Here is a 24,060-nt window from a genome sequence, read left to right as displayed (position 1 = left end):
CGATGGTGCTATAGATGGGGATGTCAATAGAAGAATTCAAGTTGGTTTGTTGAAGTGGAGGAATGCTTCGGGTTTTTTGTGTGATAAAAAAATATCGCTTAGACTGAAAGGAAAATTTTATAGGATGGTGGTGAGACCTGCAATGCTCTATTGCGCTGAATGTTGGCCTTTAAAAGAGAAGCATAATAGTAAGTTAAGCGTTGCTGAGATGAGAATGATTAGGTGGATGAGTGCTATATGCTGAGAGACATAATATGAAATAAGTATATCCGTGATATGGTTGGTGTAGCTCCTGTGACGGACAAAATTAGAGAAAGTCGTCTTAGATGGTTTGGTCACATTAAACATCGACCATCTGATGATCCAATTAGATTTGACTTTTGTTAAAAAAGACAGAGGTAGACCTAGGAAGATTTGGGCTTATTGTATAAAAAATGATCTTAATTTATTAGAACTAAATGAAAATATGACACTAAATAGGACGCAATGGAGAAAAAAAGGATTCATGTAGCCGACCCCACGTAGTGGGATTAAGGTGTTGTTGTTGTATGATCTCCGTGATGTGATTTTTTTATGTGTTTGACTTTGAGATATTCTGGGTTTCTTTTTTTATTGGGAGATTAATATTGTTGGATAAGAGTATTTTTGTATGCTTCATTTTTTTTCACACTTATGTGGCTTCTCTATAGTGAATTAGATCCTTTCTCTACTCTCTTGTGAACATAAATTTTTTTTTAGTTGAACTGTATAAATCATAGCGCATTCTTATTGTGCTTGATCTCTTGGTTATTATTTTGTCCACAGTACTCATTTTCAAACAGAAGTTATGATCTTTCTTTTAATTTTCATTGCTTCATCTTGCATTGTTTTATTGTCTTTTATGTGTATCAGTTTGGATCAATTGGTATAATCGAAGGACTCAATAGGAGAAATATAATAATCTAATTTTCATTGCTTCATTTGGCATTGCTTTATTGTTTTTTATGCGCATCATTTGGATCAATTTGTATAATCGAGGGACTTAATAGGAAAAATATAGTACTATACAATTCAATTGGTCACATAGAAATAATTAGGGGATTAATTTGGAATTTAATCTTATCATTATATGAATGCATCTAAATCCTTACAATTTGATCATTTTGATCCTCTGCGTTATCCTTTTCATCAGGCAAAAGGGCATTTATTGCTGGGGTAGCTGATGACAATGGATATGGATGGGCAATTGCCAAGGCTCTTGCTGCAGCAGGTGCAGAGATTCTTGTTGGAACATGGGTGCCTGTATGTTCTCTCTATTTCATTAGCATTTTTAATTTTGGAGAATCATGTCTCTTCAGCTGCATTTCATGGATGGCTTAACTTATGCAGGCATTGAACATATTTGAGACTAGTTTAAGGCGTGGAAAGTTTGATGAGTCCCGACGGTATTTTGTTTACACTCTGCAAACGAGCCCTTTTTTTTTGCATTACTTGGATAAGGATGTTGTAGCTCTCAGCAACATGATGCCAACTTTGTGTTGTATAATGCGTTAATGGTGTGCATTTTACAGGCTATCAAATGGCTCTCTTCTCGAGATTGTTAAGGTTTATCCCCTTGATGCAGTGTTTGATAGTCTTGAGGATGTCCCGGATGAAGTAAGATACACATTGCTTTTATTGTTACAATATTTTCTTTTTTAATGGTAGATCAATATGTATTGAGTCATGATCTTCTTTTCTATGTAGATTAAGACAAACAAGCGTTATTCAGGTTCTTCAAATTGGACTGTGAAGGTAAGCACCGTAACCCGGCAGCTTCCTGCACTTCAGAACATCAATCACTATATAATTTTTAATCAGTTATATGTGATTTTTATCCAGACCTCTTGTGTCATCGAGAAAGTACTTGGTTGACTTAATGTTAATTTTTATTACATTTTTTTCATTTTGAAATAGGAAGTTGCTGAATGCGTCAAGAATGATTTTGGAAGTATAGATATTCTTGTGCATTCCCTTGCTAATGGGCCAGAGGTATGTTGCTTTCTACACTGTTTTTCACGGTTTCTCTTAAACTTTCCCTTGTACACTAATCCCTCAATGTTCAGGTGACCAAGCCTCTATTGGAGACTTCCAGAAAGGGGTATCTTGCAGCTTTATCTGCTTCCAGCTACTCCTTTATATCTTTGCTCCAGCATTTCCTTCCTATAATAAATCCAGGTACTAAAGTGCGACATTTTCAATGAGATTATGTTTTTTGAATTACTGCAATGTTACACATTTATCATTTTTGCTACAGGGGGAGCGACAATCTCACTAACTTACATTGCTTCTGAGAGAATCATTCCAGGGTAGTATTCTCTATTCATTTTGACTGTAGTACTAAATTCAGGATAAAGGAAAGGGTAACCTTTTATGTCTGCTTGCAGATATGGTGGAGGCATGAGTTCGGCAAAAGCCGCACTTGAGAGTGATACTAAGGTAATGTATATAGCTACCGCCATTCATTTCCTTTGTGTTTTGTGGTGTTCATTATGCATGCTCATTCATAGTGCTAAGCGGATGGCTTGTTGATGAAGGTACTAGCATTTGAAGCAGGAAGGAAAAAGCAAGTTAGAGTAAATGCAATCTCTGCTGGTATGTGTTGCCATTTACTCCACTCCCAGCGATGAAATATCAAAAGTATTATTAAAAGAGAAATTTCATCATAAAGTTTGATAATTCTTGTTTTCTTCTAACAATAATTTATCATTATATCTACCTTTTTCATACTATCAGGTCCACTGGGAAGCCGTGCTGCAAAAGCTATTGGGTTCATTGAGAAGATGATAGAGTATTCGTATGCTAATGCGCCATTACAGAAAGAACTGCTAGCAGGTATATTTGCAAAGATTATTAAGAAAAAAAAAACAATGTTCTGGTTTTCCTCCTAAAAAATATTATATTATTGCGTATTTTCCTTTTATTTTTGGGAAATTGCTGTACAGATGAAGTTGGTGCTGCTGCAGCTTTCTTGGTGTCCCCATTAGCTTCTGCTATCACTGGTTCTGTAGTTTATGTCGACAATGGATTAAATACAATGGGTTTGGCAATTGACAGCCCATCTCTTTCACTTGAATGATAAAGCAGAAAATCTGCATAATGATTGGGTTTGTAAGAACAAGTATCCCTTTCTGTTTCAATCTCCTGCGGCATTATTGAATAATAATTGAGTTGGTTGGGTTCCTAGTTTCATTTGAGGTCCAGTTTTTTTATAACAATGTAGCTATGTTGATGAATTATGAATGATTTTTTTCAGTTGGTGTTCCAATTGAAAAATACATTTTTAGATGAACCAAGTTGCCAGTTATTTATGCTTAAACATGCTCTTACAATTCTATTGTCATTATTGCTATACTTCATTGTCTGGGTTGTCACCAGTCCTTGATGTATCTTTTCTGCTTCAGCTGGTCAATTTATTGCTCAAAATTTTAGTATTGGTCAAAAGGCATGTATTCTTTTGATAATTTCATACTAATCATGAAAAATATCTGTTATTGAAATTATGATTATTCGTATGCTGAAAAGGCTCATGAAAGTTTTACTAGTGATCAAAAACCCCAAGCTTAGCAATGAGGGCTATTATTATGTTAGGCAGTGGCAGCTCTGATCCAAACAAAATTTGAATTTTAATGGAGTAGCTTTGCATGCATGTAGCTGGCTTATCTCCTTCTCTTCCTTTATAAGTAAACTCTTATATCACTAAGAGTTATAAGTCATGCATTCTATTGATCCATGCTTGGAAATTATGTCTAGGAATCTCAATATTTTTTCCTTGGTTTTAAATAACTATATTAGTTCTAATTGGATGATGCAATTCATGATTGCTAGAGAAGAGACCAATAGCCATGTTGGGTCAACTATCTCAATGGTGAAATAATTTCAGTCTTGATAGTCTAAGATAGTGGATGCATGAAATCTTAACTAATGTTAGTTTCATCTTTTGTTTATTTCCATTATTCTCTTCACCCATGTGAGCATATTGAAAACCTTTCAGACTTTAGTGATCCATAAATTTTAGATCATATAGATTCTTTATATGGAGTGATAATCACCTATCTTTGTAATTTCAAAGTGTATATTATCCTGCAGCTTATCAATTGATAAACTGTTGAAAAATAATCTGCTGTTCAAAAATGTGTTTATGGAAATTTTTATTTTTTTGAAAATTTCAAACCGTAGTTAGAAAGCTGCCACAACACCTAGCCAGGAACTGTGTGAAAATGCTGATTTCAGTGGTTTCAAAATGCACTTTACCCAAACGGGTGTGGGTGTGTTTTCAAAACGCACGACACCAAATAAGCTGCCACAAATGGGGCCTAAGATAATAATCATTGAACCATAATTATCCTTTCTGTTAAGTAAAACAAATGAAAGAATAAGCATGCTTCAGTAATAAAAAAGTCTGTCTTAGAGATATCCTTTAATTTATTTTAGAGGATTGATGGTACTTAGTTTCTCTATTTAATATGATTTATCTGACCTTGATGATATAATTTCTCATAAATATTGAATATGAGCTTTTGAAACATTTTGTTAGTCCTATCTTATTATATCTTTTGTCTTTTCTCCTTATATGCAATTTTTTATAGGGGGAAGACCACTCTCATATCAACTTTCTGGTTTCCACTTAGAAAATAATACAAAAAAAGGCCTACTCCACAAAGGAGCAATTTCTCTCTTCATACTCAAGACATTTATATTCTTTATTTAACTTTTTAAACCAAGATTTTTAGCCTATTATTAAATAAATCTTGGTGAACATGGCTTTACCCAATCATTGTTTAAAATAAATTGGTTTCCTCTAAATATGATGATTTGTTAAAACATAGTATTTTAAGTGCAATTTATTTTTATGCAATGACAAACAAAACTTTTACAATTAAAAAAAAATTAACTAAAGATTATTTGGCCTCAAGTGACCTTCAAGCTTGGAGTGCTACATGATTTTTTCCATTGGAACACATGTTGAAATAGGTATAATCCAACTAAGGAAAACACTATTGTTATTTTTTTTAGTCACTAAATTAGCTTTTTTTTTTACTTGTAGATGTCCTTATCAATTCTCCTACCCCTTTGAGCCAATTATATGTTTTTTAGAGTCTTTGGTGATCTAGTAATTTTTATCATATATAATATATATATGAAGAGTGTTGGCATCACTTTTGATGTCGTATGTGTGTGGGATGTCCACCTGAATGGTTCAGGGATGTGTTCAGTCTCTCGTAGTCTAAGACATCCATTCGAATTTTCTAGTACGTGTCTCGAGAACGGAATTAAGATCGGTACCGATTCAATCCCCCACACGGGAGAGCTCACTGTTATGTGACGATAATTCCGACATGAGATGTATTTAATGTCCATTTTGGTGTTTGGAGAACATGTTTCATCCATTTAGAGCCTCTGGTGGTAAAGGGTGATCACAGAATTATCCCATGCGTGTTTTGAGAAAATCAGAGTTCAGGCCGACCCATCCACGCGGGTGTTTGGGACACTTGTTGGCAATAAAATCCTTGAATTGAAATCGTTGTAATGTTCCGTAGATTTCGAATTAGTGGAAATCTTTCTACGGACATCCGGATGCAAAATTGAGATTGTACTCAGCTCCCAGGCGGTGATTTTCGCCCATTACAACGCACCTACGATGTCCATCACGATGTAAGAAAGCCTATTTTTCATTGGGTGCCTAGGCGTTAGTCCCAAAAAAAATAAGTGTAAGACACAAAAAATAGCTCAAAAACAACAATTTTTCGAGCCCCTCAAAAAGTAGGCGCTAGACCTGACGCCTAGGCACTAGGGGCCTGACATCATGGCGCCAGGGTCGCAGTGCATAGGCGCACTGCGCCAGTTCATTTCTTGACCGTGAATAAGCATATTTTTAGCATCTATTTGACCTTGACACACCCCCCTATGTAGCCAAAATTGCAGAAGTTTTCTTGAGCTTGATGAGATATGCATGAGGGGATGTAATGGTTGTGGGTTTAGTCTTATTTGGGAGGCCTTAAGTATCATCATTAGCCCATTTGTGGCCTAAGCAAGGGGTAAGTTGGGGATTTCCTTAGGTGAGCTAATTTTAAACTAGGGGAGCCTCATTTCTTCTCCATCTCCACTTCATTTGAGTTTTGGAGTAGTGAGGAGACCTAGGAAGAAGAGGGCTTCTTCTTCTTCCTATTGGCGGTGAAGAGCTAGAGAGGAGCTTTGGTGAAGGAAAAATCTGGAGAGGAGCTCAAGCAAAGAAGATAAAACTTCTTCTCCTCCCACACTCCATTTTCTTCATCTTCTTCATCTTCTTCAGCTTCTTCTTCCTCTTGGAGATCTTGGAGGTTCCTTGGAAAGAGATTCTTGTAGAGAGCAAGAGAGGAAGATGACTCTTCATCTTCCTCAAGAAGAGAAAGTCAAGGGAGCCCCTCATTCATCTTCTTCCTCTTATTCCCCCTTCTTTCTCTTCTCCGGCGACCTCATTCTTTTCTGATGAATTTTTTAGGAAGTATGACTAGAAATGCTTAGCGACTCTGGTGAGCTCACGGTCTCTCTTTTGGAAGGAGAGCTTCATCTTACGTTGGTGAAGGCAAAACTCCGACGAGGTCCGACGATCTTTCCGACGAGTAGAGCTTCTTCGTTTCTTTGAGGAAGGAATCGCGCGAGTTTCTCTCCTACCGTTAGAAGCGCTTCATCTTAATTGAAGAAACACATCCACAATCATCACATAAGTGAAACTCCATATATTCTTCACGTTTTCATTCTTAGCTAGCCCTAGGAATAGAATTGCTAGGTGTTGTGGGTTTGGTCGCCCGCACAAGGCGAGTTGGCCGACCGACACTAGTCGACACGACCGCATGCCTTTGGATTGGCCATTGATTTCCTAAAGGAAGCCCTAGGTTATGAGTCACATTTGTGGCCACATTCCTTTACAAATCTGAGTGACCTCCCATTGTGAACCCTATAATTAAATCTTGGTTGGTTGGAATCCCAATTTTCCATGGTTTTGGTGCTGCTAACTTCTTTGAAAAGGTTGGAATGGTTGGAGACCTTGAAGAGTGAGAAAAACTTTGGTTGGAATCCCACATGTTCGTGGAAGGATTGTAGGATGAAAAAAACTTTGTGTTTAGTCCGTCCTACAACTGATGGAGAACTTCTCCTACAATAAACAAAAGGATGAAGTTCTCTGCACGCCTCGCCAAAGCCGGAGGCAACTATGTCGCATATCCATTTGCTAAATCCTAGGTTCCCTAGTAAGGACATGAGCATGAGTATGGCTTGTTATTGAGAATGATCATTTGCTTTTTATTGCGACACAATATGTGTCTTGCTTGAAGCATGTTGCATTTGTGCTTTGCCTCGACCTGTAGCCTCGGCCTAGTCGACAACTGGTCGACATTGCACTTTGCCTTGACCGACCGCCTTGGTCCGGTCGGCATAGCAACTTGCCTCTATTGGTCGCTCCAACCGGTCAACATAGCATATTTGCATCGACAGACCGCCCCAGCTTGGTTGCCATATCACATTGCCTCGATCGGCGGCCCCGAACCGGTCGGCTTAGCACATTGTCTCGAACAACTGCCCCGACCCAATCAACATATCACTGTGGTTCGACCGACCACCCTGCCAGATTGACCTACCACTTTGGTTCAACCGACCACCTCAACATGGTTGACATAGCACATTGGTCTCATCGGTTGATCACCTAGGTCCGATCGATCACCTACCAGTCCGACCGACCTTTCACTTAAGTCTAATCAATCATCCCAGCCAGCCACCAATCACTTTAGTCAAGTTGGCAGCTTTAGTCCGACTGAGCTCGTTGGCTACGTTACTTAGGTTTGACCACCCCAATCGACCCAGTGGGTTAAATAACCATCTTCACTTATGTTGTATGTTTTGCATGCACACTACCACGCTATCGACACATCCATCATTGACATACACCATCGTATACTAGTGAAGAATGTTTGCTATCTTGTGAAAGAACCTTACACCATCATGAGCTCATTCCTTCGCATAAGCATGCATGTGTTTGCTTGCTTGCATGATGTACTATACCCTGTATGTGCTCGTCATTTGAATGTGTGTTTGGTCGTTATTGAGGTAGGGTATAATTCTCCCTTGTGGCATCCTATACCTTAGGTGAACAAACACAATACCTCTTGTGTTATATGTCTTGTATGCCATCTTGCATAATCATTATCACATTGTTAAGTTGCATTTTAAGTGTCCATTCATACACTCACCCCACTTGTATGATTTTCCTCAATGAAGATCATCATCTTTTGGGTTGATGCCTTCACGACACGCCCACCTTTCCTGGTAACTGTCTCCACAACATAATAAATCTTCAGGTTGCTGCCTCCACATCATGCCCACTCTTTCAGGTCTACCTCCATGACATACCCATTCCTCGGGCTGTTGTCCCAGCGTAATGCCCACCTTTTTGGGTCACTGCCTCCACGACACGCCCATCCTACCTCCATGACATGCCCATCCTTTGATTGGAGGCATTTTTCTGAAGAACTTCTCAGATAGCTCCATGTTGATATACATACATCCTGATTTTGCTGTCAGGACTTTATAATCATCCATGTAGTCGAACATGTTCTTAATTTCAGAACATGTCAATATTTCCAGATCCAAATACGTGCGGTTCATGTAGTCCAACTTAATCATTCTGGATTTTATAATCATTCATGTAGTCCAACTTAAATGCTGGTTATAACACTTCTCATTAGATTGTGTGTTAGGTTAGGATTTGGGATGCTAGGTAATCTTTTCAACACCCCTTGCTATTTGTTTTTTGTTGATTTGCTTGTGGTAGTCAAGCATCTCTTTTGTGTTTTTGGTGTGCTTGCATGTTTGATATGCATGATAGTATATTAGGGGCATTTTTTTTGCAGGAGTCGTGCTTATATATATATATATATATATATATACATACATACATACATACATACATACATACATACATACATACATACACACATGTATCATTAAGGGGGAACACGTAAGGATTTCCACTAACTATTTGCTTGCAGGTGTCATTTAACTCCCTAGAAGAAAAGACATAGCTCATTATATGTTGCATGTTTTTGATTTTCCCACAAACATTTTTCTTGCAAGTCGAGTCTTTATTTTCTCCTTCAAATTTATTTAATAAGTCCCTAGGCTGAGTATGTATCAGAAATAAGTTACATGCATGAGTTTCGAGGCAGACGATGTATCAAACCACGTGACGGAGATCAGGAGTGACAACTCGTGTCCTGTTTCTTAAGTCTGAATTCTACATTTTTGCATAAAATTAGGAGCAAACATATATATGCGGAGTCTGACTGCCTTTCCTGTTTTTCATGAGATATGTCGACGACTCAGCGACGCTGACCTCTTTTATATATTTTGGAATGCTTTTACTTTTTATTGTGCATTTTCATACTTGGATCTTTTTCCTTATTTCTTTCTGGTCTATTTGAGATGTCACAAAATCTATAATTTAAGTTCATTAAGGACCTTAAAATTATAAATTTTCTACATAAAAATTCTAATAAAAATTTGAAGATAAATTAAAATTTAGGATTAAAAGATTTATGACTATTAAAACCTGCTTTTACTTTCCTGCATGACTTTCAAACCAATTTTAAAATGGGTTGTATGCATAATCATATCAAAAGTCATAATTAATAGAGCCTTCATAATATCTAAGAAACACTTTAAATAATTGCATCATTTGTATGTCTCGAGATGATCCCCGTGCTTCTCCAAACTAATTGACCCAGCATAAATTTCTACTTAGGCGGTTGTCTAGTGCGCTTAGGTTGTTAAAGGCTCCCCGACCCAGATGGAGCGTAAGTCCTTTTGTTGGGAGTATTTGTAGCTTTGTAGTTGAACCTCCCTTTCTCTTCTTTTCTAGCGGCATCTTTGCCATTTTGACGAGTATAAGTCGCATCTCTTAAAGCTTCACCTGATACTTATAGGATAATATTTTCTTCCTTTGCTCTTAGGGCTACTGAGGTCCCCGTGGACGACACATTCACTGATTGCTTAACAAGGATCTTTGGATATGTTGGGTCGACTACCTTCCGACTTAGTAGACGTAATGTCCTAGTAGCTTGGGATGACGAGTTCATGGTACCCTGACCTGACTTTATCTACCTTCTAGAGATTGGTCTTCCATTCCTTTGACTACCCCTATTGAGCTCCGTCGCTCCTTTTACCTCATTGGTATTATTTTGACGCCTTAATTACCAATGAGCTGCCGCCCATTTAAGATATGATGAATTGTCCTCTGCTCTCATGGCCTGAATGTGCTTTGACGTATCATGACTCTCCATCGGGATGATTCAGTTACTTCACATACTTTGTATGCTAATGAATTTGTTGCCCATGTAGGGACCACGAGAGGCTCACTCTCTGCCCCATGATTTAGCGAGAGCTTTGAAATCATCAGAACATTCTCTTGTGAGTAACCATCATTTGATAGTCCTGTGCTAGCCATCATTACTAATGTAAGAAAATCTCTTTTAGATCAAGAATGTTTTTGGGCAACAACCAATATGTAATTAATCAAGTACGAAACGTCCTCTTGGGAGCACTTTAGACCCTATACTAGACTAACAGATCTAAATATCTAGTTGTGAGTAGTCTATAGATGTATTCTTTCATGGACATTAGTTCAATGTGCTTCTGCTCGATCTTGTTTGGGCGAACATACTTGATATTTTCTTGCGAGATTTATCGCATGTAGTCTCTCTACGTTATTTCTCTTGTTTGTCGTTTTTTCGTATGTCCATCTTTTTCGGTTTTTTATTCTATTGATCATTCACATGATTCAGAAGAGTGACTTATTAAGAAAATGGAAGTATATGACGATAGATAAACTTGCAACTTATTTAAAAATAAAAAAAAGAAAGAAACAAAAACAAAATAGCAACTCCACTAGGTATGAGACTCTCTCTTCACCACAGGAGTTTTGCTTGCGTTTTCTGTGGATCCCAGTGTATTTGCAGAAATGGCGACTTCAGTGGGGATGAGACTTTCTCTTCACTACGTAAGTTTTGCTTACTTATCGTGGATTCCAGTGTATTCACAAGATTAACAACTCCTAATAGGAAGATTCTCCCCCTTTCTATGTACGGAGTTGTGTTTGTCTATTATGCGGGTCCCAATGAATGTTCAGATTTGTGGAGCCACTTAGAGTATTGCACTCTCTCCCTCTTAAGGGTTTTGTTTACATTTCTACTGACCTAGCTTTCTTTTTGTTTTGTCTTTTAGACCTTGGACTTCAGATCCATGCAAAGTTGCTATGGTTAGCAACTTGAGCTATTCTATCTCTTCTTGTATCCTTGATAGTTTGGTTACTGCATTTTTGCGTGCATCAATGTCATTGTATTTTTTTTTTATTAGTTTTCTTTGTGATTTCTCTCTTTGTGATTGTTCTCTTTTTGCTCGGCTGACATGACGAGTGAGAATGTGATACTGATCGCCACTGCCTGGGGGAACTTTGTTCCTTTTTCTTGAGTTTTTTTTGTGTTCCTGAGGGCATTTCTTTCGAGAACCCTATCCAAATTTTAAAATACACTTGTACATCCGAGGCTTGTAGTTTTTTGAGATTATTGAATATACATATACTATCTAAAGCTTCTTGCCCTCTAATATTTATTTTTGTGCAAAAAGTACTTTCTAAGGATTATAGCCTTATAAAATTTTTAGCTTACATGTATATTCTAAGGCTTATAACTCTCTAAATTTTTTTCAGCAGTACATATACATTCTGAGGCTTATAATCCTCTAATTTTTTTTTGTGTACATGTACCTTTTTAGGTTTGTAACCCGTTTAGATTTTTTAAGTGTTTCTATACTATCTGAGGCTTATAGCTATTTGAGATTTTTTGAGTGAAGGCCCTATCAACCACTTGCTCTAATGAAGTCTTTCTATTGAGGACCCAACCCATTACTAGCTTCTCATCAATGCTATCTGATGGGTGTGCCTTCCAAAAGTACGAGTGGAGGACTGCTCTATCACTTGCCCTTAGGGAGCCTTTCTAGTGATGAATATGTGCACTATTAGCCACCCATCAAGACTACCCCCTAGCTTATCTTTTAGGAGTAATACTGGAGACTTTGTTTGCCACTTATTCTCAATGTAACTTTTTTGTGAGGAATTTGCCCACTACTAATTTCCCATAATGACTATCTCATGACTAGGGGTGTAAACGAGCCTAACTCGAGCGAGCCCAAGCTCAGCTCATGTTCGTCTCGTTTATTTTTCAAGCTCAAAAAGTGTGTTCGTGTTCGGCTCATTTGCTTAGCGAGCCGAACACGAGCCGTTCACGAATAAAGAGTCGTTTTGACAACTCTAATCACATAGCCCTAGGATGTTAAGGATTGGAGTCAGATTTAAAACATCATTTGAATCTAATTTAATAATTTTTATTCTATTTTCTTAATTAATATTTTTAATTGATTATAAATCTTTGTAGCCTTGTAGTCAATTAAATTTTTATGTATAATTGATTAGTAGTATTTCAAGCCAAAACGAGCCGAACACAAACAAACAAATATTTGTTCGTGTTGTTCGTGTTCGACTCGTTAACTTTGCGAACGAGCTGAACACGGGCTTCATAACGAGTTGAACACGAGTCAAACATGAACAACGAGTCGTTTTGACAACCCTACTCACAACCATGTCTTCTAAGAATATAAGTGGAGGCTGTGTTCGTCATTCGGTCTCTAAATATCTTTCTAGTGAGCATTGTATCAACTATTAGTTTCCTATTGAGGCTAACTGAAGGACTTGTCTTCCAGAGGTATAGGTGGAGACTGTCTGCCACTTACACTCAAGAGGTCTTAAAATAGATAATATCATTATAAAAAAGTTCACTAATAATAAAAAAATTTACTTGAATGATAAATTTTTGTCTCTAATAACAAAAATAGAAGAGAAAATTCTTCTAAATAATAAAATTAGAAAATTTTATGATAAGATCTTTCAACATATGAGAGCAAATAGTCTTTTGTAGAGATAAAATAGGTAATTGTACTCCTCATTCAATAATTTTAATAATTTTTTTCCATGACTCTTCTGATTGTCTCTGAAAATGACAATATTAAAATTGATCATCACCATTTGTGGCTTTTAATGGCTTTGGTCACTTGCGATATTCTGAATTTAGAATCTTCATTAAAATATTACTTTTGGATATGTTTAGTTGAGTATGATTAGATATCTGATATTGATTTTGATGAAAATAATGTTTCTTCTGTTGACTTTACATCCTTATCTGCGAGGTTTGTGTAATTTCTTAAAGAATGTGTTTGCATTTACCAAAAGATTATTCAAATTGTGTTTGATGGGTATTAATAGCTTCATCAATAATGATTTAAGCCTCAACGGAATGGATGAGGTAAGAATATAAGCGAACTATTTCAAGCATTAATGATGAGTATAAAGACCCAAAATATAACTCTTTTAGGAAGACCCTATTAATATCTCTAGATCTACTCCTAGAATTTGATGAGCTTCAGTAGTGAATCCAAGAAAGTATTTTTTAAGTGACTCTATTTCATTTTGACGAATTCTAGAAAGATTACAAGAGTCTTTGATAATCCTTTGGTTTAATATAAATTGTTCCACAAAGAGTTCGAAAGTTCATCAAAGTTATGAATAGTTTCTCTTGGTGTGAATAAAACTAAGTACGTGCTTGACCTTTGAGGGAGGTAGGAAAAACATGATATACGGGAGCTTCAATGGCTCTTTGTATATGCATGATGGTTCTATTATGACCAACATGTTCATATAGGTTAGTCATCCATCATAAAAGTCAATGCTTGGAAGCTTAAATCCTATTCGATTGGGTGTTAAGGGAATATATCGACTAAAGGTGAAGACTTCAAGGAACTACGAGTAAGAAAATTACTTGTCTCTTAAAGAGGGTTCTCCTTGAACCATACGTTATAGCTCATTGTGAATTGCGTAATGAGGTTGAGCTAAGTACTCTAAGTGTATAGTGGTTTGCAATTTGGTAATGTTTCACAAGATGGATGTGTGAAACTAATAATATTCAAGGGGTTAGTTTCCTAACCCAGCTGAGGAGTAACTCTAACATGAGGAGGGACTGCTGGTGGAGTGTTCTTTATCTGAGGGTCCTTGATTGGTGGTTGATATTGGGGTAGATGAACCTCGCCCATTTGTACTAATACAGATTGTTAATATTTGCATAGAAGTTGAAGAATCACATTTTTGAGACTCCTCAATTCTTTGCATACTAATTTAAGGGGCAAAGAAGAGGCGTCTTCACTAGTAGGGTGATGCTTGTCAGGAGAAAATGTAGAGGTTTGTCTATTGGTGTTGGAGCTTAAGGTTCTATTATTATGAGTATTACACTTCTTAACCATTGAAAGACTTTTCACATTTTTATAAAAAAATGAGAATTTATTTCCCACAAATGGTACAAACTGTTATGTGCTGGAAAATTCATGGTAGTATAATGATAATTTAACTTATTATTGTATGAAGATCCAACACACATAAAAATAATGGAATGAGACATCAACATTTTTTTACATGAAAAAATTCTGAAAGAGAAAAAATCAGGAGGCCTAGCCCAGTCAAAATACTATATTATATGTATGTAAGTATAGGAGTACACTCTTCTCTCACATTAAGGAGAACTAGATTATAATCTTACATTAAAAAACTATGCTTGTCCTTATATATCTAAAAAATATAAGTGTTAGGAAGACACAACCATAGTCTGGCTGCAATGGTAGCAAGAAGTGGTCGCCAAAAGCTAATGGTCGACGATGCTAGTTGATGGTGGCCCATGGCTACGGAAATGAGTGATTGATAATAGTTGGCAGTTATGAAGACCGCTAGTCACTTGCCAAGTCTTCTTTTCAGAACATGGTCTGAAATTTCACTTCTCATTTTGTTCTTCGGCTGTTAAGTGAAAAGAGGGGCCCATTTATAGCTTTTTAGAGAGGGAAATTTTGGTCTTTCGGAGCATAACTTCTCTAACCACCTGATCGGAAAGTTGATGTTGATCCCCCTTAATCACAAATGATTTTTTAAGGATTTTTATGCCTTAATGACCTCAAAACCGAGTGAACTTTGGCTCGTCGGATTCCTCTCATCAAGATGCTCAATTCAACTATAAATATGTGAAATTCGAAGTACTTTGATTATTCACAAAACCGAGTGATCTTTGGCTCGTTGGATTCCTCTCATCAAGACGCTCAATTCAACTATAAATATGTCAAATTCGAAATACTATGATTATTCAATTGATAATTCAAAGCCTCCAGTTGTGCTTGAATAGGGTGATATGGGCTTGATTAGACCCGAAATGAACAAATTTTAAAGTCGTTTGGTTCGTCTTCTCGCGTCACTCAATTTGTTTATAAATTTGATCAATTTACAGCTTGAATGATAAGAAATTTGAATTTGGAAGTTTTCTTACAAAAAAAAATGTATTAAGATTTATACTTGATCATATACTTTTTAGTGAATTATACTTTAATAGACTAATACTCTAATCTAATTTATTATAACTACTATCTATAGCTAGCTATAGATAGTAGTTATAATATTTCTCGAATTTCAAACATGTTTGTAGTTTATGGGAGCATTCTTCAAACTCTAATTGAATATGTTAGAATTTTTTTCAAAATATTAATATAAAATTGTTTTAATTTTATTCGAATTTATTTTCTTAATACTTTAATAAACAGTTAAGACATTAGAAAAATAACAAAGAGCTGAAATAATTGAGTTTGGCAATAGAAGCCAATTCAAATTTGTCTTTATTGTCTTTCACTATTTAGAGCAACCTTAATTTACCAAAATATAAATATTTATTTATTATATTTTACTTTTATTTGTCAAAATACATAATAATGTAAAGACTACGGCGGCTTTCGCATTTAATAAAGAAAATATTCCGTCTGAACACCGCACGGCTGGACTGCCAACCACTGGTGGTCACGTCGCCATACACGTCATCAACGGGCAAAACGACTGTCGGTGTTTGGCCGTCCAAATGTCCGGACGGAATATATTTTCCATTCAAAGGACAATAAGTTAAATAAATAAATAAATAAAACTTCTAATCAGCACCTCAAAATCTCAAACTTATTCATTCTATTAATAGAATTTAATAATGAATTTAGCTCAAATCTAGTTAAATACAGCCAAATAACAAAACCTGAAAAATACAGCCAAATAACAAAATCTAATTTCACACATTTTGTGTTTTTTTCCTCACGTTTCATCTCTTTCACGGAAAAATATTACATCAGGACTCTTAATGTAGAGCTACGTTCGGAGTCCACTCATATGCGGACACGTGGAGGTGACAGGAAAATAAAAAAGAAAATTTGTTATGTGGTGGTATTTATGTGTTATTGTGTTCTGAGAATATTCCCGATGTTATAATAATACAACACATTAATACCACCACAATAACACCTGAATAAACACACACACTTTCTTGAAGCCACTTGTCCGCATATAAGCGGACTCCGACGTTAGGAGTCCTGATGTTCCTGATGTAATATTTTTTCCTCTTTTCACGCCGTAAATCCAAATTTATGAAGACGATATTCGGTTACAATTCAGATTTAAGTTACATAGGATTCATCAAATCCAATAAATTTAAATTTATCGATTAACAATCACAAAATAAATCCACCTCACAATTAAATTTATTAACAATAAATCCTCTTGATAGTATTTTCCAAAAACCCCCTAAATTCCATTAGAGGTGGATTTATTCCGCAGCAGCTGGCGAGGGATCTAAGTTGCAGCCGCAGCATTCTCCATGGATTCCGCTCTGCTTGCTCGTCCATCCCGTTTCCATCTCCGGCGAGCGCATGCGGCTGATCTTCAGCCGTCGGCCTCTCTCAAGAGAGGTACAATTCTACCAGTTAGCTCTGTTCGCCGGGCAAGATGGCCACGGCTCGCCGCCACCTCATCGACTGCGATCCCCTCAATGGAAGAAGAGGAGGCAGCTGTGCCGTCGTTGACGTCGTCTCCTTCAGTGGTTGGTACCCTAATGAGGGTTACAACGGAGTCGCTGCAGTATGAGAGTGGGTATCTCGGCGGCATCTCGGAGAAAACTCCGCCGCTGGCGGGTGACGGAGGCCTAAATGGAGCGCCCAGCCCGATGGAGTATCTCACTAATATACTTTCTTCAAAGGCTTACGATGTTGCTATCGAGTCTCCTTTGCAGTTGGCTCCCAAGCTATCGCAGAGGCTGGGAGTCAGTTTATGGCTCAAGAGGGAGGACTTGCAACCTGTAATTTACTCTTTCGTATTGCTTCTTTATTATTTTTTATTTTTTAAATTTATTTATTTATTTATATTTTTGTGTTATGGATCTTTATGTCAGTTTTAGTTAAACGGGGCATTGGTTCTGCTCTTATTGTGGAGCCATCTGCTCCCCTTTTCTCATACTTATCGTAGGCACTCACCTAGGTTGATGGGACTCTTCTGAAGTTGGACTTGCACCCTTCTTGAAGGAGAAAATTTTACATACGGAGTCCGGGCGCAGCTCTGCCTTCGGACTCCAAAAAAATTAAGCCAAGTGTACAAAATTTAAAAAATCACTTGTATTTCGACTCATTAATTTATAATTTTTTTTTAAAGAAGGACCCACTAAAATACACTTAACATTGTGTTATTGGAGTTCAGACACAAAGCTGCATCCGGACTTCGTTGGTAAAATTTTTTCTTCTTGAAGACATTCACACAAAACACCATTGATGCCTAATATTCCCATCCAACAAGTCAATTGACATCACCCATCAATTACCAACTCTACAAATTAAGCCGTAAGGTGTTGTCTGGCAACGTATTAGATTTAAGTTATTAGGATTTAGTATATCCCGTAAATCTTGATTTACTAAAACCTGAATGGGTAAAATCCGGAAAACTATCTGACAACAAATTTATTAAATTCTATAAATCTAATAGAAGAGTTTGGCAAGATTTAGCCTATCACATGTTATCACCTTTGCTCTTACCTACCCGTGCCGCAAATCTTGTAAATATGTCGATTTGTGGGATTTAGTAAATCCCATATTTAGGGCCGAAATCCGTGAAATCAAGATTTATCAAATCCACAACTTTATTTTGTCCAAAATGATTGTTTGACAAAATTTAGCTTGCATCCGGGTTAAATCCTGGGCTAAATTTATTGCCCTTTTAGTGTCTACGTGTTTGTAACCGTCAAATCATATATTATTTTATTTATCTTTTTGTTTGACCTTTTTATAGTGCCAAAAGTCCTATAAATAAGTTGTCAAATCAAGCATTTAGGGACATTTTTAGTATTATGTGCCTTAATAGAGTTTCTATAGCTTCTCTTTCTAGGTTATCTTTCTATACTTTGTTAACTGTGTTGATCTTATGAATCTTATTAGTGGGATTCACGTGTCATGTATTTACAAATTTGGATTTAATATTCTTTTAAGTGAAATGAATATAGAGTGATGTCAAGAATCAAAAGCTAGACATTAGAGAAGTTGATCATACCAACTAAGAAGTGCCCCAAATCATAAAAAAATAATACTTTGTGATCAACATGTAGCTTCTAGTGATAAAGAAGATGATCACTTGGTTGATTTAGAATGCTTCATAATAAGCTCCTTGCGTAGCCCTGAGAATAGAGACATCAGAAGATTCGTCTTAATCCATTATATGACGACAACTCTCAAGTGCCAAAGTGTTGACCATCAAGCATATCGTAAATGAGACCTACTATTACAATGATGAAAGACAAACTTTCCTTTGGCTAGGCGCGTTGAAAAGTGGAAATCACAACCAAAAAATTCATCATTAGAGAAATCGAGAGTCAAAGCTCTTCAAGATGTTTAAATGCTTTATCTTGAGTCATTGTAGAGGGAATATAAATCCACTTGACCATGTGCCTATTTCAAGTCGGCCACATATTGACAACAATGATGTCTTGAAACATTACCCATCCTTCACTGCATTCAAAGAATCATTTTTTCAATAGTTTTTTCATCTCTTATTGTGAGTCATCACCGTTTTTATTAAGTTCAAAAGGAAATTTATCACCTAGTTTGTCTGTGCCTAGAGATCAATGAACATTTTGCAAGTCCTCTTGAAGGCATGATGGCCTCAACGAGTCTTCTAGAAATTTTATTATGAGGTTCTTAAGTTGTTGGAAGTCAAAGGCTTGAAGCCTGCAATCGCTCAAGCTACGCTCACACATTTCGTTCAATAAGCGCTGTTAAGATATGTGCTTGGTTTGCAACAACCTAAGTCATTTGTGAAATTATTTGAGCTTAATAGTCATGTGAAAGCTATAGTATACAACAACATTGCTAGGCTTTCTATTTTGACCTAAATTGCCTCTAGCGAGGCACAACTTCCAACAGGGCCTAGGTGCAATGGTCACTACTTCAAAATTTAGCCATTAAGAGGTTTGTTGAAATTGTGAAAATATCAGGTGCGGTGAACATAGGTGCGGATTGGTGGTATTTGTGGTGGTATTGTTGCCATCCAAAATATCACTAATCCACACCCACGTTCACCGCAAGTAATAATTGCTCATTAAAATGAGATCACATCATAACCATTCGTAGCAACAAGGGAGAACTTGGCAAATAGAGTGGCCGCTCAAAATCATAGGCTTGCCGTCTATCGGTGGAGAAGGAATGTGAATTTGTGTGCGACATTATAACGCGAAACCATTGCTCACCTACTATAATCCAATTGTCACTCTTCTTGTACAAATGTTTTTGATGGAATTCACGGAGACCATTCAAAACAATTATTATTATAAGCAGCTATTGCTGAGCCATGCTAATGATAATAAGATGGCACATGAGGGACTTCTAAGTACTTCCATAAAAATCACAGGCATGACACTAAGGATTGTCGACATTCGAGAACTTTGGTGAAAGATTTAATCAAGATTAGTACTATGAAGGAGTTTATTCTAGCTAACTCTGAAAGGATATTGACGGCGGTGGTATCTACCATTTTAGGGGAAGTGAAAGAAAAAAATGGCGCAACAGAGTAGCCTCCAATAACTCCAATTGGGAGACATAAACTCAACCACCATCTCTATGGAGCCAGACACCAAGATTTTCCTATCTCTTATAGTATGGTTGACAACTTATGAGTGAGAACGACTTAATACCATAATATTGGTCACAACTCGAATGCACCAACTATCAAACATAGAGTTTCTTAATTGGCATCGGGAACTAGGTCAATATTATTTTTAAAGGACCATTTTATAAAATGAACTTTGTGGATGCCCACATGACCTTTACGATAGGGCCACTCTATGGATTTTTGAGGATGAAATGAGAGATTGAAGGAATGAGTACCTTGCCAATCACTTCAGTGATTGTATGACCATGATTGACTCATCTTAGTGGACCGATCCACCACTTACAATGCTATCTTTGGTAGTCCTTTCCTAAAAACTTTTAGAGTGGTCACCTTGCCTTCCCGTTGTGGTGGTCATAAGGAAACTTTGAGAGGGAATCTGATGTGTTCAAAGGCCTGTTACCTTAAGGTTGTGGGGAGCGTGAAATTGGAGATCCTTAAGTTGGAGGTGGATCGAAGTGTGGGTTTGGAAACCACTCAATCAATATAATTCTCATTTGTTAAGGGAATTGTAGCGCACACTCTTTGAAGTATGATCACTTTTATCCCCATCTTAGGAGCCAATTAATCCATATGTTTCAAGATAGTATTTAGGTATTTGCCTTGACAATAACTAAAATGTTGGAAATATATTTCAACATAGCTTGCCACAGATTGAACATGAAGAAAGAGGCTAAGCCCATAAAATGTCAGAAAAATATCTGCTATTTTGATCTAGCCCATTAGCAGTAGGTTGAAAGATACATGAAGTTAACTTGTGAAGGAGGTGCAATACCTCGATTGGATCTTTATTGTGGGCATACTCTAAAGGGTGAATGGGAGGTGAAAAATATGCTCGAACTTTGCGAATCTAAACTCAATGTATCCAAAAGATGGCGACCTATTACCACGAATTAATGTCATGGTTGATTTAGTGGTTGACTTTTCTATGATGAGTTTTCTCTATGTTTTTTTGAGCTACCAATAAATATCAATGCATCTTGTCGGCTGCAAAATAGTAATATTTATACTAGAGAAAGGATTATGCTGTTATAGGTAAAATCATTTAGGTTGAAAAACACATGCGTCATGTACCAAACAGTGATGGATCAAATTTTTAGAAACCAAAAGGTGAGGAATGTTGAAATATATGTGGGCGACTTGCTAGTAAAAGGCAAAAACTCAGACAAGTACATTTTTCCACGTTAAAGTAATGTAAGATGTGGTTCAAACCTTTGAATTGCACCCTTAGAGCAAGGTTAGGAAAACTTTAGGTGTTCCTTCTCACCCTTGAAGGCACTAGGCAGGGTGAAGCCAATTTTGGACATACCATTACCAATGATGCCCAAAAATTACAACAATTGATAAGGCAAGTTGCTTTGTTTAATTGCTTCATTTAAACATATGGAGATAAGTTGACATGGATCGAGGAATGCGAGCCAACATTTTTGCAAGTTATGTCGTTCCTATCATTATCCCTTCGACTACAAAAATGTCCATAACTTGTGGACTAGCTATTATTATACCTCGAAGATGGCAATATAGTAAGCTTGGTGTCAAGCTGAGAAGAGGCAGAAATTAGTGGCCAATATACTATATGAATGAACTTGACATTTGCAATAATGATTACAACTCAACAACTTTGATCCTAATTATCCCACTAAGTCATCACCAACTATTTTCTAATAATAAATTTTACTATCTAATCGTGACCATTTTGGGTGGCTATTAAAATGGGTTGTAATGTTGAGCAAGATCTTGGTTATTTACATGTCAACTTCTACTTGCTATCTAATTCACATAATTCATCATTAAAATAGAAGCAGGGACAGTGACCCAAGGAGATCAATGATGGTCACATATCGAGGGTGTGCTGGAAGATTAGGGTACTAGAGGAGGCATGGCTTTGAACAATTCAATGGGAATCATATTGTTCTGCTCAATGAAAATATGTTTCTTTGCCTATAATAATTAGGCTAAGTACAAAGGAATGATTTTGGGAGTAAAGTTCAATGTTGGGATACGAGTGAAACATCTAGCTATGTTCTTAGACTTTCAACTTTGGTAAACGAGATCAACAAACAACTCAAGACATGAGAAAAAAATTGATAGAAATTTTTCTTTAAAGTGAAATTGGAGATCGACCAATTCAAGTACTTTAAGATAGAGCAAATTGGGAATCGCGACGAGTTGCCTGCCCAAGAATTTTTATGATCTAGCATAGAGGAAGCTAGCCTTTGGTTGTTTATAGTTTGGGGGATATACTTGATTAAGTTACTTCCATCATCTGAGTGCCAAAATGATTTGTATTGATCATGGACTAATTTTTTTAGTGGATTGAGACAATGGAATTGACAAAGGTGACTGTGGAAGTGCTACACAATCCTATGATGATAGTCACTGACAATAAACCACAATTTTCACCAAGAAGTTCATAGTGCTTTGTTAGGCATAGAGAATTCATTTATAGTTTGCCCCATTGCACTATTCTCAAACCAATGGATAGTTGGAAGTTTTCATTAAATTGATTTTAAATCTACTAAGGAAGAATATTGAAGGATCTAAGAGCAACTGGGCTAAGCACTGTCATCAATACTTTGGGCTTTGAAATAACTCCATCATCTTCCATAGTTCAAAATTTTTTCACTGTTCAATGGCATGGGAGCCTTACTCTCAATCAAGTATGACCTACATGGCAAATGTTGGTTGCATCTAACTTTGAGGAATATGAGTTGCCTATTTGGGACACAAGGAACAAAGAATGATTGGAAACTGCAATAGATCTATTGGAAGAATTGAGAAACAAGGCTTTAATGGAAGAGGAGCTTAAGAGAAGATTGATAAAATACTATAACTCTAAGGTTAAGGAGATGACTTTTGTGCCAGAGACTTGGTACTTAGAAGGGCAGATGCAATGATTTGATTGTCTGTCCTCGACAAGCTAGGTTCAACTTCAGAAGGACCTTATATCATAAAAAAAAAATGAAGATATTTTAGAGACATATATTTGGATATTTTCTATATGGAGTGAAAATGAGCTGTAGATCTTCTATCATTTATGCTACCTCTTCTACTTTCTTTGTAACATTTTATGTGAAATAAAAACATTACATAAAGGTAAGTCTAGCGCTACATGTCACGAAGAAAAAACTTAAAAAAAATTATCATTTAATACATCTGTTGAAACAATTCTAGCATTATCAATTGCTGCATAAAAATTTGTTTCTATTCGAGTACTTGTTTGATCTCAAAGTTTGATGAACCCTCATCTCATAAAGGACTCAATATTCAACTCTAGCGGCTGTTTAGGATCAATTTTTGTTTTTGAAAACAAAAAATAGAAAACAAATATAAAAACAGTTTTTGCTTTTTTTTGTTTTATTTCTGTTTTTTATTTTTTTAGAGCACTTATGCTTTTATAATACTAAAAAAAAGAATTTTTTTTTTGTCTGTTTTTAAAACACCAAAACAACCCTTCTCCTAGCCCCCCACCATCACATGCCTGTCGCCGCCGATCGCAGCACTTTCGTAGTTGGCCTTGTCCGTCGCCTTCAAGGGATTGCCGGTCGCTGCCCTTCCGCAGTTGACCCCATTTGTCTTCCGCCCGAGACCACCGGCCGTTGCCCTTCCGCAGCTGGCCCCATTTGTCGCCCCGCGAATGCCGGTCACCGCCCTTCCGCAGCTGGCCCCGTCCGTCACTGCCTCCACCCACTACTCGCCATCATTGTCTCTCTCCGCAGCTGGTCTGCAACTGCCGCTCGCCTCTCTTCGCAGTCGCAGGGCACCATCCTTTGTCGGTTATCGCCGCCACTGGCCTCCGCTAGTCCCAGCCAGCCGTTGCCCTCTGCCACTGCCGGCTGCGACCCCCAGCCAGTTGGCGGCTTGCCTTCCTTTGTCGCCGGTTCCGACCTCTAGTGTCGCTGCTGGCTTTGGCCCTG

General features: G+C 37.0%; 2 protein-coding genes across 3 annotated transcripts in view; both read left to right on the top strand.

Annotated features, from left to right (window-relative positions):
* The window catches only part of LOC110023773 (enoyl-[acyl-carrier-protein] reductase [NADH] 1, chloroplastic), a 10,277-nt gene extending 6,973 nt beyond the window's left edge, over nt 1-3,304 (top strand). For both annotated transcript variants that reach the window (XM_020723347.1, XM_020723349.1), the window contains exons 3-13: nt 1,172-1,281; nt 1,369-1,424; nt 1,551-1,635; nt 1,726-1,773; nt 1,936-2,010; nt 2,085-2,196; nt 2,276-2,327; nt 2,406-2,457; nt 2,556-2,613; nt 2,755-2,853; nt 2,964-3,304. In XM_020723347.1, coding sequence (XP_020579006.1) covers nt 1,172-1,281; nt 1,369-1,424; nt 1,551-1,635; nt 1,726-1,773; nt 1,936-2,010; nt 2,085-2,196; nt 2,276-2,327; nt 2,406-2,457; nt 2,556-2,613; nt 2,755-2,853; nt 2,964-3,097 — 881 coding nt within the window. In that variant the 3' untranslated portion in view covers nt 3,098-3,304. The remainder of the gene's footprint in view (nt 1-1,171; nt 1,282-1,368; nt 1,425-1,550; nt 1,636-1,725; nt 1,774-1,935; nt 2,011-2,084; nt 2,197-2,275; nt 2,328-2,405; nt 2,458-2,555; nt 2,614-2,754; nt 2,854-2,963) is intronic.
* Nucleotides 3,305-16,732: 13,428 nt separating this feature from the next.
* Nucleotides 16,733-24,060, top strand: part of LOC110023743 (threonine dehydratase biosynthetic, chloroplastic) — a 39,986-nt gene continuing 32,658 nt past the window's right edge. Inside the window, exon 1 of the mRNA XM_020723301.1 lies at nt 16,733-17,294. Within this exon, the coding sequence (XP_020578960.1) occupies nt 16,818-17,294 (477 nt within the window). The 5' untranslated portion in view covers nt 16,733-16,817. The remainder of the gene's footprint in view (nt 17,295-24,060) is intronic.

This window comes from Phalaenopsis equestris, unplaced genomic scaffold, assembly GCF_001263595.1.
Source record: "Phalaenopsis equestris unplaced genomic scaffold, ASM126359v1 Scaffold000229, whole genome shotgun sequence".
NCBI lineage: Eukaryota > Viridiplantae > Streptophyta > Magnoliopsida > Asparagales > Orchidaceae > Phalaenopsis > Phalaenopsis equestris.
This window is presented reverse-complemented; position numbering and strand designations above follow the sequence as displayed.